The sequence below is a fragment of the Exophiala spinifera genome, assembly GCF_000836115.1.
Source record: "Exophiala spinifera strain CBS 89968 unplaced genomic scaffold supercont1.3, whole genome shotgun sequence".
In the NCBI taxonomy this organism is placed as follows: Eukaryota; Fungi; Ascomycota; class Eurotiomycetes; order Chaetothyriales; family Herpotrichiellaceae; genus Exophiala; species Exophiala spinifera.
The window spans coordinates 1,250,164-1,265,815 of record NW_015622515.1 but is presented as its reverse complement, the minus strand read 5'-3'; the positions used below and the strand labels follow the sequence as shown (position 1 = coordinate 1,265,815).

The window sequence follows — 15,652 nt, the reverse complement described above, 5'->3', positions numbered from 1 at the left end:
CGAAGCGAGCCTGGGGGAGTGGGGAAGGGGGCGCACGAGGAGGATTTAAGCGGCCGCTGACCGACGTTTGCCCAGTGAACCCTGGACCTGGTCGGTCTACAGTAGTCAGTAGTACGGAGGAGGGTCATGCTCGATTCCTCGTTGCTCGAGTCGTTCCACTTCCTCATAACCCCCCTCCCCCGTGTTTGACGCCCAAATCGAGCACTGTACTCCGTGTTCCGCCCCGCTTTCCACACGTCCGGGCACCATGCTAGTTAGTGAAGCGTGCCACACAACGCCTGGTGAACCTTCTAGGCGACTGCTGAGTCCTACCTACCTCTAACTAGCCCCAGCTCTCATTCATGACCATGGAGAAGCCGGGGTCGCGAATAGCTGGGGAGCAGCCGCAGCGCTCTCACCCTGGACACGCCAACCTTGCGACACGTGCGATGCAGCAGGGCCCATCATCGCGATGTCTCCTCGTGGTAGATGCAGTTTTGCAAGGGTCAGATCTGCCGTATTTCCCCCGCGCAAACGACATCCCACCACTCAACAATCGTCGATGCAGCTTAGAAGAGTTCGTGAGACTGTGTGCTGGATTACTGTGCATGGCAACAAGGCTCTCGGCGGCAGAAGGTCGGTACCCTGATGTAAATCCTCCGGAAAGCACGTCGATTGCGGTATTGCAACTTTAATTGGGCATACTTAAATTTCTACCTTGTTCTACCTTTGATGGTACACCAGTGAAGCCCGGACAAGGCTGTCCGGGGTCAAGAATGCCGTCAAGAGCTCTGAAATGGTTTCTGTACATGTCCAACCTCCTGCCACTTAGGCGGTGGGGTGATTATGGCTTTGTGCCAGGTCTTCCGCTGCTTGGTGCTTGACTTGTTCAATAGCGGCCTTTTCTTCGTCAGTGTTGGCAGTCTCGATGTGCACTTCGTGGCCGAGGGAACCAGTCCTCTTCTGAACATCTTCGACGCTGAAGTGCCTCTCCCGTGCTTGGTCGACAAGTCTGTCTAGTCTCGACTGGCCGACGGTTGTCTTCCATGGAGGAATTTTTGACCAGTCTTGGAACAACTCCTCGATTTCCTCCAAAGTCTTGTTGCAAGTCTCAGGATAAGTGAAATAAAACTGAACCTAATGAGCAGGAGAAAGAGATTAGTCTGTGCAATCAAACAGGGTGATTCGGCTTGACTTACAGCTCCGAGGATACACATGCTTCCGAAAACAATAAACATGCCCCATTTGATGTTTTGGAAGCCGGGAGGAATGTAGAGGCCAAGTGCGAAGTTGAAGAGCCAGTTGCCCAGGGCTGAAATACCCATACCGGTTGCGCGAGTCTCCAAGCTCCAAACTTCCGCAGCGTAGACCCATGCGACAGGAGCCAACGTCAACGCATAGACGATGATCAAAAGATAGGAGAAGGCAATGACAGTGTTTGCCTTGGATCCCTCAACTTTGATAAGGACGTTCGGATTCCCTCCGACACCGCCTGGAACACTCTCACCAGCGGAGAGGATGCCTCCCACGACGAAATGACAGGCTCCCATGGCCAAGGCTCCGTAAATCAAAAGTTGTCGGCGACCAGTTCGATCAATATAGAAGAACATGATCGAAGTGAAAATGATGAAGAGCGCATACTGCACTCCTGAGGCGATCAGGTTGATGTTGCCAGTAAGACCAGCCATCATGAAAATGTAGACAACGTAGTAGGTCATAACGTCTGCTGAATGTCAGAACTTCACACTTCGTGCCACCGTTTCGCCACAAAGGGAAAAATGCATAGGGGTCAAGTTTCTAACAAAGGGGCAACTTACTTGCTCCAGAGTTTTGTTGCCACATCTGAACCGTGAAGCCAGCCAGAGTCCGCTTCCACATGCCGTTAACCACAAATTTACGCCAGCCTGGAGGAGCTGATCTTTCGGCCACCAGGGTTTCAGTGATTTCCTCCCATTCAGCCACGACAAGGGGGTCATTGATTCTTCCCCCAGCCTGGATTTTCGCGAGGATCTTGATGGCCTCATCACCCCGATCGACTTTTGCAAGCCACCGAGGCGATCGAGGTAGAAATGGCAGGCCGATCATAAGAAAGACGCAAGGGACAAACTGGATACCCCAAGCAGTCCGAAAGGAGGCCGGCCCTTCAATAAAGCTGCACCCATAGCCGATGAAGTACATGATGAAGATACCCCATTCTGTGACCCGTTAGCCCTTGGGTTTCTTTCTTGCGTTATGTACGTCCAAGTCTTACCAATGGCAAGTTGTTGGATGATAATGATAGCACCCCTCTTTTCCTTGCGAGATATTTCGGCTAGATACACTGGAACCTGAGAACTGGTGATGCCGACGCAAACGCCATTGAGGACACGACCAGCAATCAGAGATCCTATTCCTTGAGTACCTGTCTGAACGGCGGTACCGACGAGCCACCTGAATCCTCGTCAGCGCACTGAAGCTACGGAGCAAGATCTGGAAAATTTTAACTTACCACAAGCAAGCAAACATGATCGAGTCTCGTCGGCCAATCTTGTCGGAGACCGGCCCAGCGATGATGGATCCCACAACAGACCCTGCAGCGAGAGCAGAACCGATCGCACCCTGCGTGACCCCAGCGGGATTGTTGAAGTAGGCATTGTACTGTTTAGTACCTATGATCGCCGACATACTCGAAATGTCGAAACCAAACAACATACCACCCACGGTAGCAATGAACGCTACGAAGTAGGTGTTGTAGATCTTGGGGAAGGTAATGCCGCCCATGTTGCCCAGTTTAATCGTGACTCTTGATATCGTATACCGACAGTCGATGTCAGAGGTAGGATAATAGATTGCGCAGTCCGGTCTGCGTCCAGACAGACATGGAGATATATAGCTTCCCAGTCTTTGCCCCGTGGTCTAAGCCCGCACAGATGGAGACCGCCATCATCAGCTCCATGGAGCGTCGTGGAGGAGCCAGGGTCTCTTGCACTCGTAGAGGTGGTGATCTACATGATTTTCATGTTGATGATGAAGTCTTCGTAACCTCAATTTGCCGTTGTATCGCCCATGACAACATTGCTAAAAGATAGCCTGTTGCACTCACCTGACACCCGGCTATATTTCTGGCTGTGGTTGCTGTGTAAGTGGGCAGTTCAGAACAATGCCTTGTCGGTGGAAGACAGCGACTCAGAGGAGCATTCCTGTTTCCGTTTAGTCCAGCCGCGGGCCTTCTCCGGCGATAAGTGCCGGTGGCACAGACCGACGTGAAGAGAGGCTGGATGGCCACCGGTTCCTTGCCTGAAGAGGTTAGTTAGAGCCAGAGCGATGATCGAGGAAATCGTCTGGCTTGTGTCTGCGGGGAGACATGAAAGCAACCATCGAGGTGCATTTGATTCGACAGCGAAGAAGAAGCTTCGTTCGGTCTTCTGGCTACCCATTTGCATTGATCGGCAGATGCATGACCAGCCCCAGAAGACCTTGATCTTCGATGTTTACGAATCTTGTGAAGCTCGCGTCGAGGAGATATTCGTGATATCGAGATGGTCGCTATGAAGCCACGATGCTGACACAACAGCCGAGAACGCGTAGCCGTGAATACGTTCCTGGTTTCCTGCTTGACTCGAATGCTAGTACCAGTAAAACCGTACAAGTGGGATTTCCACGTCGTATGATCAGCGTGTCTGCCACGACGAGTTGACAAGAAAGGGTCACCGGCGTGGCTCCCCGCAAGGCAACTATCGGGTCGAACGTCAAGAATGTGCCTGGTTCACCAAGTAAACTTGTTGTTCTGGCCATTTTGGGCAGTCTTCTTAGTGGATGCCATGGTGGTCGTGTACTCGTACACTCCTAAGTTCCTGGGGCACGAGAAAGCCATTTCTGCTTCGCAACTGCCTAGGCATGGGCTGGGGATAGACATGGGTACGAAGGTGCAAAGGAGTATCACCTTTGGATATTACTTTTACGTCCGAGTTAGTACGGTCCAGATAAATGCCCTTGAATAAGGGGGAACAGGAGCTTCGATGGAGCCCCAGACCGCCAAGGTCCGGTACCCATCTGCACGCTTACAGGTATTATTACTCGTAGTACAGCCCATACCCACAGTTAGAGCATGTGGACTTGTCCTTCTAGGCACGTAGTTAATTATTCACTCACCCAGGGACTCCCAATCCTTATAACATAGCCTCTTGAGTTAGCAAATTTCCAACGATTGTGACACCAAAGTTGGAGATCCTGGTAGGCAGGGAAATTATTTACCTTATGGAAGAACCAGAGGGCTGTCGAGAGCGAAACGCACATCAATGATGCTGTCTGGCCACCCCAGGACCGCGCTGGATCCTGTAGGAGTTGGATTCCTCTCAGAGGCCACTAACGTGTTACCACGAGCCTGATGTGAGCGGAAGAAAGTCGACAACTCTCGCGTTCCAAAGCGATTTCACTGTTGCTTATGCGAAGACGAGGTGTCGAATACTCCTGTACAGATGAGATGAGATCAGTGGCTGTCCACACTTCGGCCGAGCCTCTGATTTCTCCTCGGTTGGTTCGGCTTTACTGCTCAGACTGTTCTTTCGGCTACAAGGAGATCAAGCCTTTCGGCATTTGGTCACCGTGGTCAATTCTAGTCAGTGAGCATGTAAGAGTAAATGCTTTCGTTGTGATACGCACCGGACACATCGGGTGACCAATACACCCTGAAGCGAGGTCGGTCTCAGGCGTCGGCCCAACCTGGCTTCGTTCGCTGCGAACATGCGCGAAGCTGACCAAGACATACGGCAGCACAACGACCCCTTAACTACGTTGACAGCGAAACCGATGCAACTCAAGTCACGGAAATGAGGCCCACCGTGATCAGAATTGGCATGAAACACTCCTTTCCTGCGGAGATGGGTTAAGGCGTGTTACCGGCACGAGAGAACGGGACAGTATAGGCATAGGTAAGTATATATAAATGGTCATTGACGCCGTCCCCTGAGGTCAGTACTGATATTTATACTCTGGTCATCTCCTCGACCGAGGCTCTGGACCAGGTTGTTAAGCCACTCACACCCACCTAGAGACCTAGAAGACGCATTCATCATGGCACCTTCATCTCCGTCCTGGCGCAGAGTCGACGCGACCAACACCGCTCTTCTTCTCAGTGACGTGCAAACGCAACTTCTGGCACACATGCCCGAGGACGAACAAACGAGATATCTTGGCACGCTGCAGGAACTCCTGGACTCGTTCCGCACCAACATCTCAACTGCACGCGACCAGTCACAGTCCCAGCACGGCAGCGCCGCCGAGAACCACCATGATGGCGGCCCGTGTATTGTCCACCACGTGGTCGTCATGGACTACGCGACCATGAACCTCAGCCCGACCAACAAACTGAACAACTGGGCATTAAAACGGCTCAAAGCAGCAGGCCCCAACCGCGGTGCAGCGGTGGCACCGACAGATTCAGCGGCCACGATCCCATTGACCCTCCACCCGCCCAATGGCTGGAACATGGATGAATTTGTCCTCACGAAACAAGCCCCAAGCTGCTTCATGTCGTCGTCGCTGCTGAAGATCCTGCAAGCAAGGAATATCAAGCATGTTGTTCTTCTCGGGTTGACCACCGAAGGGAGTATCTTGAGCTCGGTCCGGCACGGGAGTGATTTAGATTTCCACATCATTGTGCCCAGGGAGGGTGTATGGTGTGACGATCGGGAGCTGGAGAAGGTAGTGCTGGAGAAGCTGGTTCCGAGATTCGCTGATGTCTGTGCAATGCAAGATGTCAAAGAATTGATGGCCGCAAATGAAGACCGAAAGACCGCCAAGTAAGCAGGTACTGAAAACACATAGGAAATGATTCGTTCTATTTCAGATCTTGCCAGTCTCAGTCTCAGTCTCGCCGCGCTCAATAGACGCATCAGCATTACCGCCAGGTACTAGGCTCTGACCCTCTTTGAGCAGCAAGTCGGGCAAGAAGAATGCTACCACCAGGCAAAGAACCGAAGTGCCCACGGCCACGTAGGTGATGTTGCGCATCACGTCGGAGTACGCAAGATTCACAGCCTTGCGCTGTGGAGTACCTTGTGCAGGGATATCGGTGCTGGTGATCGACTCAAACACAGCATCGACGATGGTGTCGGTCGCCCCAGATCCAAGATGGTGTCGCAGAGCGTCCTTGAAAGACCCGCTGTAGATTCCTCCGGCAATGGAATCGCCTATGGCCGCCCCGACAAAGGCGCACAGCAAGACAAGCGCCGTAACCTAAAGTCTCACAATCAGTCAAGAGTTCGCGGTCCTCTAGGTGGTCAGTACTGACCTGCGCCATCTCAGCATGAGGAACAACAACTTGGGCTCCAACAATGATGGCTATTTCAATTATCCCGGAGCCCCATCCCTGCACTGACTGAACAACAAATAGTTCGGCCCAAGAATTGTCGGCGCCTCTCAAGCGTATCATCAACCCAAACCCTAGCAGTTTGATTGCCGTCCCAATCACCATAAGCCACTTATACCGCCTGGTCTTGTACATGATCGCTCCGGCAATGATACCGACAAGGCACTGCCAGACGCCGTTGGTATAGTTCAGGAAAGTCGCATCTCGTGGGCCCATGTTGTGGACAATTGTGGCCCAAGCGTACAGGTAGGTATGAGTCGCTTCGAACCCCAGGGTATCAAGAAACCCCAGGGAACAGCAGATGACAATGGAAATGTTTCGGAAATATCGAGCTGGGAGAATTGGATGTGCAGCGGCGTAGATCTCGTACACAAATAGTCCAGCAAGCGTGACGGCACCAATGACAATCAGTGCGATGATGTAGCCAGTATCCCACCGACTGGGTGTCAAACCGGCAAGGCTGAAAGGGATCAAGAACATCGCGAATCCAGCTGTCAGCAGAAAAGTCCCGCCGAGGTCAATCTGGGAGCAGAAGTCGACGATGGAGATTTTTTGAGTCAGGACGACGCTCAGCTTTTTGGCTTTCCGCTGATAGTACAGCAATGGTACGACCAATGCAGCTGCAGAGAATGGCATGATGATCGCGAACATGCCTGGTAAGGTCTTCTGGTTAGTCCGTCAGGAGCGTCTTAAGGGGGTAAAGAGTACGGACCGATTCCCCATCTCCAGCCAATACCGCCTGGTCCGACAACGTCTTGAACGATAAACCCAGATATCCAAGGCGTGATCAAAAATGGAAAGAAGCTGATACCAATAGCAAAAGCTCTTGATCTCATGCTCGTGACATCGGCAATGATGATATCGTTCAGAATGTTGGCTCCTGTCATCCCCAGATTTGCGAAAATGAACCCTCCGGCATAGACACCAAAGCTGCTAGAGCTAGCGCAAAGGATGTATCCCAGCAGGTAGCAAACAATACAGAATAGGTAAGCTTCTGCGCGGCCGACAACGTTGGAAATCTTAGCAATGGGCGGTTTGGCGACGGCGAAGACGATATTCCCGGCTACTGCCAGCGTACTTAGGCCGGCGACATTGTCGAAGTCGGAAGTCGCATAGTTTCGATAATTGTAGAGCAGAGCGTGGTCGAATTGACTAGAGGTCGGTCAGTCGGTGCCTTACAAGACACTGGATACAACGGACTAGACTATCAGCATAACGCAGATACCGAGCCATACTATGCACCGTCCATTGGTGCCCCAAACAAGTTGCATTGCCTCTGCACGAGCAGTGCCACTGGTCACAGTGGAATCGGCGACAATCATTGTCGACTTTGCCATCTCTAAGTCATCTTGGTCGAGCTGAGTATGCTGGTCACTCTTGGAAACTTGTTGAGCCGAACTTGGTTCGTCGTGAGCTTGTGTAACCGCGTCCATATCTGCAAAAAATATATGTTCGCTGGCCAAAAGACTGCCGCTTTCGAGGACCCTGTAGTTAATTAAGTAGTAGTTGAGTATTCAAAGTAGTGGCGACATCCGGTGAGAACGATAAGCGTCCAAAGCCCGAGGTCATGCTCAATGTAAATAGTTGCCCTCCAGTGTGCGACCATCGTAGGCACAGACGCACAGGTAGTGCAGGGCTTCAAGTCAGGCCAACTGCGACGGGAAGCCCATTGATTGGCCTTTGGGGACATGCTTTGGGTAACAAGGCGTACATTGTCAGTCATTCGACAGGCTATATGCTGGCTAGGATGCAGAGATGATAGCATCCACAGATGACTGGTATGGGAGATAGCTTTGCAGCATGCTCGAATGGTCGATGCTAACCCAAACCATACCGATAAGCCTGGCAATGAAGCGCAGAGTGTAACCTTGTGTTTCCCGTGGGGAAGATGAGATAGCGATAACGCGAGGGGAGGGAAACTCGTAGAGAAGGAGATGGACGTCTAGGAATTCACCGGCATATGTCGATCATCAGGCGATGGCCAATGTCGTGCTGGTGCACTCACCGACCGACTATCTGGGTGAAGAGCTGATCAGCCTGGTGAGAGCTCAACCAAGTTAAGTTAGAAGTGCCCGAGCACCGGGGAATTGTATGCACAGGGCGGCGCGTCTTGCTTTGTCAACCCCTTTTGATCCCGAAAGGGGGCACTTGTGGGGGCGCTACTTACTTGGACACACCGGGCCAAGAAGTTGATGCTGTCGACAGGCCTTTCAGCTCAACACCGAGCGATAACGTTCTTCCAGCAGGCTGCTGGTCTCTTCCTTATGGTTTCAAATCTCTCACCAGACGCCCAAGGCTCTTTGAGTCTACCAGCCGGCTCCAGATCCCCAATAGATTAGATTTGAGAACATGAGAAGGTGAACCTGTTTGAGATGGAGATCAAGAGTGCCAGCCCTGAACTGGGCACCGCGAGACGACCACGACCACAGTGCAACATTGCACTTTGGCTGCGGTGTATACTTGCTGCGGCATTTTTTGGCCTCTGTATGCGCAGTATCGGCAGATTGGTCGAATCATTGCTTCCTAGCACTTACGCTTCCCTTCACGCCCAAGGTCATAAGACTCCGTTGACTTCAGAGTTTCGATGGCGCGATATCGAACCAGCAAGAGAAATGCAATACCATGACTGTTACGATGGAAGGCAGTGTGCTCGCCTTGATGTCCCCATGGACTACCATTCTCCTGAGGATTCAGCGGATCGAGTCGCTCTGGCCATAGTGCGTCTTCCTGCAAAAGTCCCAGTAAGCGATCCACGCTACGGTGGTCCTATCTTGGTCAACCCCGGCGGACCTGGTGGCTCAGGCGTTGCGAAAGTTTTGCAGCATGGCTCCCTGATGCAACAAGTGGCCGATTCCGGCCGACTTGTAAGTGAGGCAGGAGAATCGGACAAGTACTTTGACATTATCGGTTTTGATCCTCGGGGAGTTAACCACAGTACGCCCATCTTGACGTGCTTCCCGGATAGCTTCGCTCGACAGACTTGGAATCTTCAATCTCAGGCGGAGGGGCTCTTAGGTAGCTCGGAAGGGTCCTTGAGAACCAGCTGGCGGCGTGCTAGGGCGTTTTCCGTGAGCTGTTCCAGCAGGCTTGAATCAGAGAATGGGACGAACTTTCTCGAACATGTCAACACAACTCCCGCGGCGGCAGACATGGTCGAAATCATCGAGAGACACGGTCAGTGGCGCGAGCGGCAAGGTCAAAAAGCTCAAGCTGCGTATGACCTTGCACGTGGCCGGGATTTGAAGCAGACCTTCTCCCAACGTACGAGGTGGCACAAAGGCAGAGAACCGCTGCTCTTCTGGGGCTACTCTTATGGCACGATACTGGGATCTACATTCGCAGCCATGTATCCGGAAAGAGTGGCTCGGATGGTCCTGGATGGTGTCGTCGATTCAGAAGACTACTATAACGGCCCCTGGGTTCACAATCTCCATGACACAGATCGTATCCTTCTCAAAATCATGGAGTATTGCTCTAACGCCGGTCCGGAAAATTGTCGCTTCTGGAGACCAGGAGGTTCACAGGCTATACTCGGTGCCTACGAGACTCTCCTCCATGATATTTGGGACGATCCGCTTTCTGTGGTCGGTGATCAGCGTCGAGGCCCGGAAATCATCACATGGACCGACGTGAAGATGGTGGTCAAGGATGCCCTCTATCAGCCCATGATCCTCGGTCCTATTGCAGTTGAGTTGTTGCAGGACATCACAAATGGAACTGGCAGTGTGTTCGCCGAGTACAAGCAAAACGGGCGCACGCCGAGCTGTCGGTCTCAACAATGTGAAATTGACGGGCCGTATTCCGAAGAATGTGTCTCACCAGGCTGGAACGAACTCGAGGCGACGTCTGCCATCTTGTGCACCGACGCTCAGGACATCGGTAGTCTCACTGAAGACGAGTTCAGGTCCTACTGGCGCCTTCTGCAGGGCCAGAGCAGCGCCATGGGCGACTACTGGGCTCAAACGAGACTCGGTTGTGCCGGGTGGCAGACGCGAGCGAAATGGCGATTTGCTGGACCCATGTCCGGAAACACATCGCACCCCATCTTGTGGATTTCAAACACTTTGGACACCGTAACGCCACTGCGGAATGCGAAGAAGATGAACGAGAGGTTTCCGGGATCGGTGCTCCTGCAGCAAGACTGTGAAGGTCATTGTTCCATCACAGCGCCATCGCTCTGCACCGCGAAAGCGATCAGGCGGTATTTCCAGACAGGGAACATGCCGAATGTCGGCACGCTCTGTGAGACTGATGCGAAGCCTTTTGAGAGTCAAGCAACCAGAGCCCGTGTCTCGAGAATGGACGCAAAGGATGCAGAATTGCTTGAAGCATTGAGACGGCTGGCCGAGTCTCCAACGAGAGGGTTCCTATAGGGACATCCTCGCCTTGAAAGGAAGAGCTAGGATGTGCAGCACAGCAGGAAGGGAGATGGCTTGGCTGGGAACATCTGATCACAATGCACGCTACGAATTACAGCTTTCACGAGGTTCTTAGTCAACTTTGGAACTTTGACGATATAGTGGGTGCCGCTCGACGACACAGCCTTGGTCAGTAGAGTGGCGAGGATGATGACATTGAATGGAAGACCCAAGTAAACACTAGGATTTCTCTAAGCCAACGAAAACTCATTTTCCATCCCCCGGGAGGATTATGGGAACAGAAAACCAGGAGACCTTATTCTTAGAGGGGCAACCGACTCGAATCGATCTCAAATATCTCTCTCCAACGTTGCAAGGATCACGACTTATGTGCTGTCGAAGATCTGCGAACTATTTGAACCGATGTTCGCTCCCACATGCGCCAGACTAGTCACAGTGTAGCGTCCTAGGAAGAGGTTGGATACTCCCGGGAGTGCTTTTGGATACAGGACACGAGACCCGGTGTTGAACAAAACCTGAAAACATGAGATGTCAAGTGAAGATTGTCGGTGAATGAGCCCTCTTCACTCCTACATCAGATCGAATGTTGTGAAGGAGCGAGAGGAACAGCGCAGTCACATCTACAAGGTAGTCTATTTCTACCAAATAAACCAAAAAAAAATAGCAAACACTTAAAGTGAGAATTTGGCTGCTAGCCCCCTCCCGGGCCGTGGAAAGATTCATCTTGAGGTCAGTTATCTCGCTATGCATCGATCCGGGTCAGGGGCCCGTTCCCACCAAACCACCGAACCTGGAGAGAGGAATCCCGTCTATACCAGCTGCGCCAGCATAGACCCATAGCAAGTCTCCGGAGTGACATTTGGAATTGTTGACAGGAAATCACTGGATTAAATGTATCTAGCACAGTTGGAAATGGTTAAGTGGATATCGATTGCGCCAAGGGGTGTTGTGTATCGCGTCTTGCTGTGAAGTGGCCAGGCCAGGACTTCAAGCAGCTTCAGTGCCCGCTTCCTCTAACCATAGCCAACAGACTGTCTCTCCAGCTTTGACCACTACGGCCCCTTCTTCCCATCACTTGCAGGCACACTTCTCAGATCTTCGATATGCGCATTGATGAAATATCCGCGCAGCTGCTCTGGCGTCATGTACTTCGCACCCCGAATCTCGCCGTGGCAGGACTTTGTTCCGCACAGACACTTGAAGGTCTGCTGCATCTCCCACTCGGTGCTTGGGTAGAAGAAGGTAAGTTCGTCGCCGACACTGAGCCCCCTGGGGTGGCCATTCTCATCAACACGTGTGGCCACGCGAAGCTCGAGGACCGGTTGATCGGAGGCGTCCGAGAGGACGTGGAACTCCAGACTTGGTTCACAGCTATGGTTGATGAAGACAAGGTCGGTGTTCAACTCAATGTGTTGGTTCTCGGAGACCTGCACGGACGACCAACGCGCCTTGGACGTGAGCGTCATGGGTGGGCAAGTGGTGCGGGCGAACTGAGCGATGTCAGGATCTTGGTTTTGTTGTCACGGTACAACATGAACACGAGCCATACAAGAAATGTCTGGACCGGGGTGAGGGCAATTTCGTGCGAATTCAGCTGCTTTGGGGAGATGGACAGGGACTTACAAGAGCACCTGGACCGAGCGAGACTAGGGATGAGCTGTATGAAGTATGGAAGCCTTCTCGCTGGTTCACTCGCATAACGGACGAGAGGGTTGAAGTCGTGTCTTTCATGATGAATTGTGATTTGGTGAGCCCTTGGACTTCGATCGGAATTGTGTCGGTAGTTGAGGTTGGTGCCGGGTATTTTATATGTATATATTTCGCTTCGCGAGAGAATGACAGAGCTGAGGCAGTGATTTATCTACAGGCTGAGGCGGTTACCAAGTCCGTTGCAAGGCAGTGCTAAGCTTGAAATATGAACTGGGGCCGAAGTCACTTGTCCACGAGCTCGCTGGCATTGCCCAGCTCTTGCCGAGGCTTCGAGGGGCATGTTGAAAAGATCTTAGCGTTCTGGACGAACCTGATGACCAGAAACCCTCCAGTGCCTCCACAGGCGACAGCTCGGGCCCAGACGGAGTCTGAAGGGACAACTTAGCAGGGTGTGGAGGTACGGAGTACTAGTCAGAAGAGCAAGCCGCTCACCCGACTGAGGTACCAGCTCCATGGGACCCTCAAACCGCTCGCACAGAGGGGAGTTGACTGATCTCCTCTCCAAGGTGGGAAAGATGCGAGCAGCCAAAGACATTTGTTATTAGCGCAGCCTCGTCTGTGGCACATACCACTCTCGAGCTTCATGGATGGCACGATTGTCACGACATACCGAACAATTCCCATGCGAAGCTCCTCGGCTGTCGTCGAATCCATTATTGGCTCTCGGAATCGCAGGTGAAAAAACTCTTTCGCGGTTCTCGCCCAGATGTCGTGCCATTCTGGATCCAGTTAGCGGGATGTACCTCGACCCGACAGCTCTTGAGTGGGATGAAGGAATGACGACTTACGAGCCTATGACTGGGGCCAGAAAGTGTGTCAGAGGCTGCCGTTTCAGCAGCTTGGTCCGTTATTATATGGATAGGCGGGTAACACAGCACTGAGCAGCACTGAGCAGCCCCAGTTAGCTCTCCCCTCCAACACGACAAAGATCGTCCACAGGGGTTGCTTAGGTAACCTCAGCCCTCTACTGTACGAAGGCGTATTCGCAGCGGGTTGCTTACCTATTGTGCAAGGAGGGTCCTAGCAATCGGCTGACACCTTATCCGCCCTTCGCATGTCATTGCAGATTTGACCTTGGCTCAGAGTCAGAGACAACTTCCTGTGGACTATTATATGCTGTGGCTTGCTCTCGTATCAAATGTACCGTAAGCAGGCAGTGATACAACAGTACAACGTCGAGCAATCTCGTCTCTGAAACTAATTCGCGCAGCGAACTAACATAGATATACCTCTGGATCAATCATACTTGGAGACCGTCCTGCTACTTTGACGACGAGGGCCCCCCGACAACACCTGTCATTGACGCTATCAGGCATCTTTAGCATCACAAGGTCCAAAATAAGCTACCATGGCTTCTTCAACACCATTTGGCAAATTGCCAGTGAGTGCCGCCGCGGATATTCGACCATACGAGCTACACGTCCCGGATGCGGATATCAAGCACATGCAGGACTTGCTCAAACTCAGTCCTATTGCCGGTCCCATCTACGAGAACTCCCTCCCAAACGGCGACAGCAGCCTGGGTGTCCGACGAGACTGGCTGATCGAAGCCAAACGTGTCTGGGAAACGGAGTTTGACTGGTGAGTTTCCGACTCATACATAGCATAGCTCTCTTTCGGCAAGGTTTTTAACACTTTGTTATCCAGGAGAGCAACTGAAGCCAGGGTCAATTCGTTTCCAAACTTCCATGTGTCCATCGAAGACAAGATTGGCACCTTCAACATGCACTTCGCGGCACTATTCTCGAGCAAACCAGACGCAGTGCCCGTCGTCCTCCTGCACGGGTGGCCCGGGTCGTTCCTCGAGTTTCTGCCCATGTTCGAACTGTTCAGGGAGAAATACACACCTGAAACTCTCCCGTATCACCTCGTCATCCCGAGTTTGCCTGGCTTCACGCTCTCGGGCATTCCGCAACTCAGTCACGACATCAGCCAGATCGACGTTGGGCGAATCGTCGACAGTCTAATGAAACGCATAGGCTTTGGTACCGGCTACGTCGCACAAGGCGGCGACGTGGGATCCAGAGTTTCTAGGATCATAGCCGTGGATCACGAGGCGTGTAAAGGTGAAGTCTTCCTTCCTCCCTTCAATCCAAAGTCCCTGTTGGTTTTGAAACCCACTGACAAATCTCGCAGCTGTCCATCGTACGTTCATCACCAGTCTCATCTTCCCCTGTAAAACCATGTGACCCGATTTCATTATGGTTCAACGCAGCAATTATGAATCAAACCTGTGCAAGAGAGCTACCCAGCCAATGCAGCACAAACTTCGCAGACCTCACGCTGGACCAAACCCTCTTCAGCACCTGACCCACCCACCCTTGTGCCTTGGTCAACCTCAGCAGAACATAGTCTAACCTTCAGAGTATAGTCAACTTCTGTGCCATCGGTCGTCCCGCCTCGGCGACAGACGACTCGAAATTGTCGCCAATCGAGCAAGACGGACTCAAGCGCCTCGAGGCCTGGAAAGCCACCGAGACCGCATACGCGCTCGAACACGGCACGAAGCCCAGCACGATCGGGTTCGTGCTCGGCAGTAGCCCTATCGCGCTCTTATCATGGTACGTCTGCACATTCCCTCTACCTCTACCAGGCCACTAGACATTACACGGAGCGGTCGTATCACATCACATCACAACACCACACCCTACCACACACCGCGACGAACCAAGGCTCACCACATTCACCACGCAACAGGATCGGTGAGAAGTTTCTAGCATGGGTCGATGCTCCTCTGCCCTTGAACACCATTCTCGAGTCGGTCAGTCTGTACTGGCTTACGAGATCAGCGCATAGTAGTCTATGGTCATATCGTCACGTAAGTCTTCTGCAACCCGCAACCCCCCCCCAACACACACACACACACACACACACACTCTCTCTCTCTCTCTCTCTCTCTCTCTATCCTAGTCCCAGTCCTGGCCCATCATGAACCATCGAGTGATTTTTACACGCATACTGATCCGTATAATGCTCGACTTTCGGCGTTTCCAGTCTTATGGCCCGAGACCGCTCCCACACGACGATCCTCGATACTACATCAAGATCCCCCTGGGGTATTCTTACTTTGCAAAGGAGCTCATTCCGATCCCCATAGACTGGGTCGCTACTACGGGGAACTTGATCTGGCGCAGGATGCACGAGCAAGGCGGTCATTTCGCCGCGCTGGAGCAACCCAAGGAGTTCATGGACGATCTCGAGGCCTTTATCGCTCATGTTTGGAAGGCTTAGCAAA

The 15,652-nt window shown here is 52.4% G+C and overlaps 6 protein-coding genes across 6 annotated transcripts; 3 read left to right on the top strand and 3 right to left on the bottom strand.

The window, feature by feature from the left end:
• Positions 1-807: 807 nt before the first annotated feature.
• On the bottom strand, positions 808-2,739 carry PV08_04207 (uncharacterized protein; the record flags this gene model as incomplete). The annotated part of the gene is made up of 5 exons (XM_016378555.1): positions 808-1,116; positions 1,179-1,702; positions 1,797-2,174; positions 2,231-2,409; positions 2,468-2,739. 5 exons carry the CDS (start codon positions 2,737-2,739, stop codon positions 808-810), a joined length of 1,662 nt encoding a protein of 553 aa, XP_016237232.1.
• Positions 2,740-5,031: 2,292 nt separating this feature from the next.
• PV08_04206 (uncharacterized protein) lies at positions 5,032-5,763 on the top strand (the record flags this gene model as incomplete). Its single annotated transcript, XM_016378554.1, has 1 exon — positions 5,032-5,763. The coding sequence occupies one exon, from the start codon at positions 5,032-5,034 to the stop codon at positions 5,761-5,763; it is 732 nt and encodes a 243-aa protein (XP_016237231.1).
• A 39-nt stretch (positions 5,764-5,802) lies between these two features.
• Positions 5,803-7,761, bottom strand: PV08_04205 (uncharacterized protein; the record flags this gene model as incomplete). Its single annotated transcript, XM_016378553.1, has 4 exons — positions 5,803-6,195; positions 6,251-6,981; positions 7,041-7,480; positions 7,529-7,761. The coding sequence occupies 4 exons, from the start codon at positions 7,759-7,761 to the stop codon at positions 5,803-5,805; spliced, it is 1,797 nt and encodes a 598-aa protein (XP_016237230.1).
• Positions 7,762-8,814: 1,053 nt separating this feature from the next.
• PV08_04204 (uncharacterized protein) lies at positions 8,815-10,701 on the top strand (the record flags this gene model as incomplete). Its single annotated transcript, XM_016378552.1, has 1 exon — positions 8,815-10,701. The coding sequence occupies one exon, from the start codon at positions 8,815-8,817 to the stop codon at positions 10,699-10,701; it is 1,887 nt and encodes a 628-aa protein (XP_016237229.1).
• Positions 10,702-11,759: 1,058 nt separating this feature from the next.
• Positions 11,760-12,438, bottom strand: PV08_04203 (uncharacterized protein; the record flags this gene model as incomplete). Its single annotated transcript, XM_016378551.1, has 2 exons — positions 11,760-12,197; positions 12,331-12,438. 2 exons carry the CDS (start codon positions 12,436-12,438, stop codon positions 11,760-11,762), a joined length of 546 nt encoding a protein of 181 aa, XP_016237228.1.
• Positions 12,439-13,765: 1,327 nt separating this feature from the next.
• Positions 13,766-15,648, top strand: PV08_04202 (uncharacterized protein; the record flags this gene model as incomplete). Its single annotated transcript, XM_016378550.1, has 5 exons — positions 13,766-13,998; positions 14,065-14,488; positions 14,782-14,978; positions 15,115-15,235; positions 15,412-15,648. 5 exons carry the CDS (start codon positions 13,766-13,768, stop codon positions 15,646-15,648), a joined length of 1,212 nt encoding a protein of 403 aa, XP_016237227.1.
• Between the last annotated feature and the right edge of the window lie 4 nt (positions 15,649-15,652).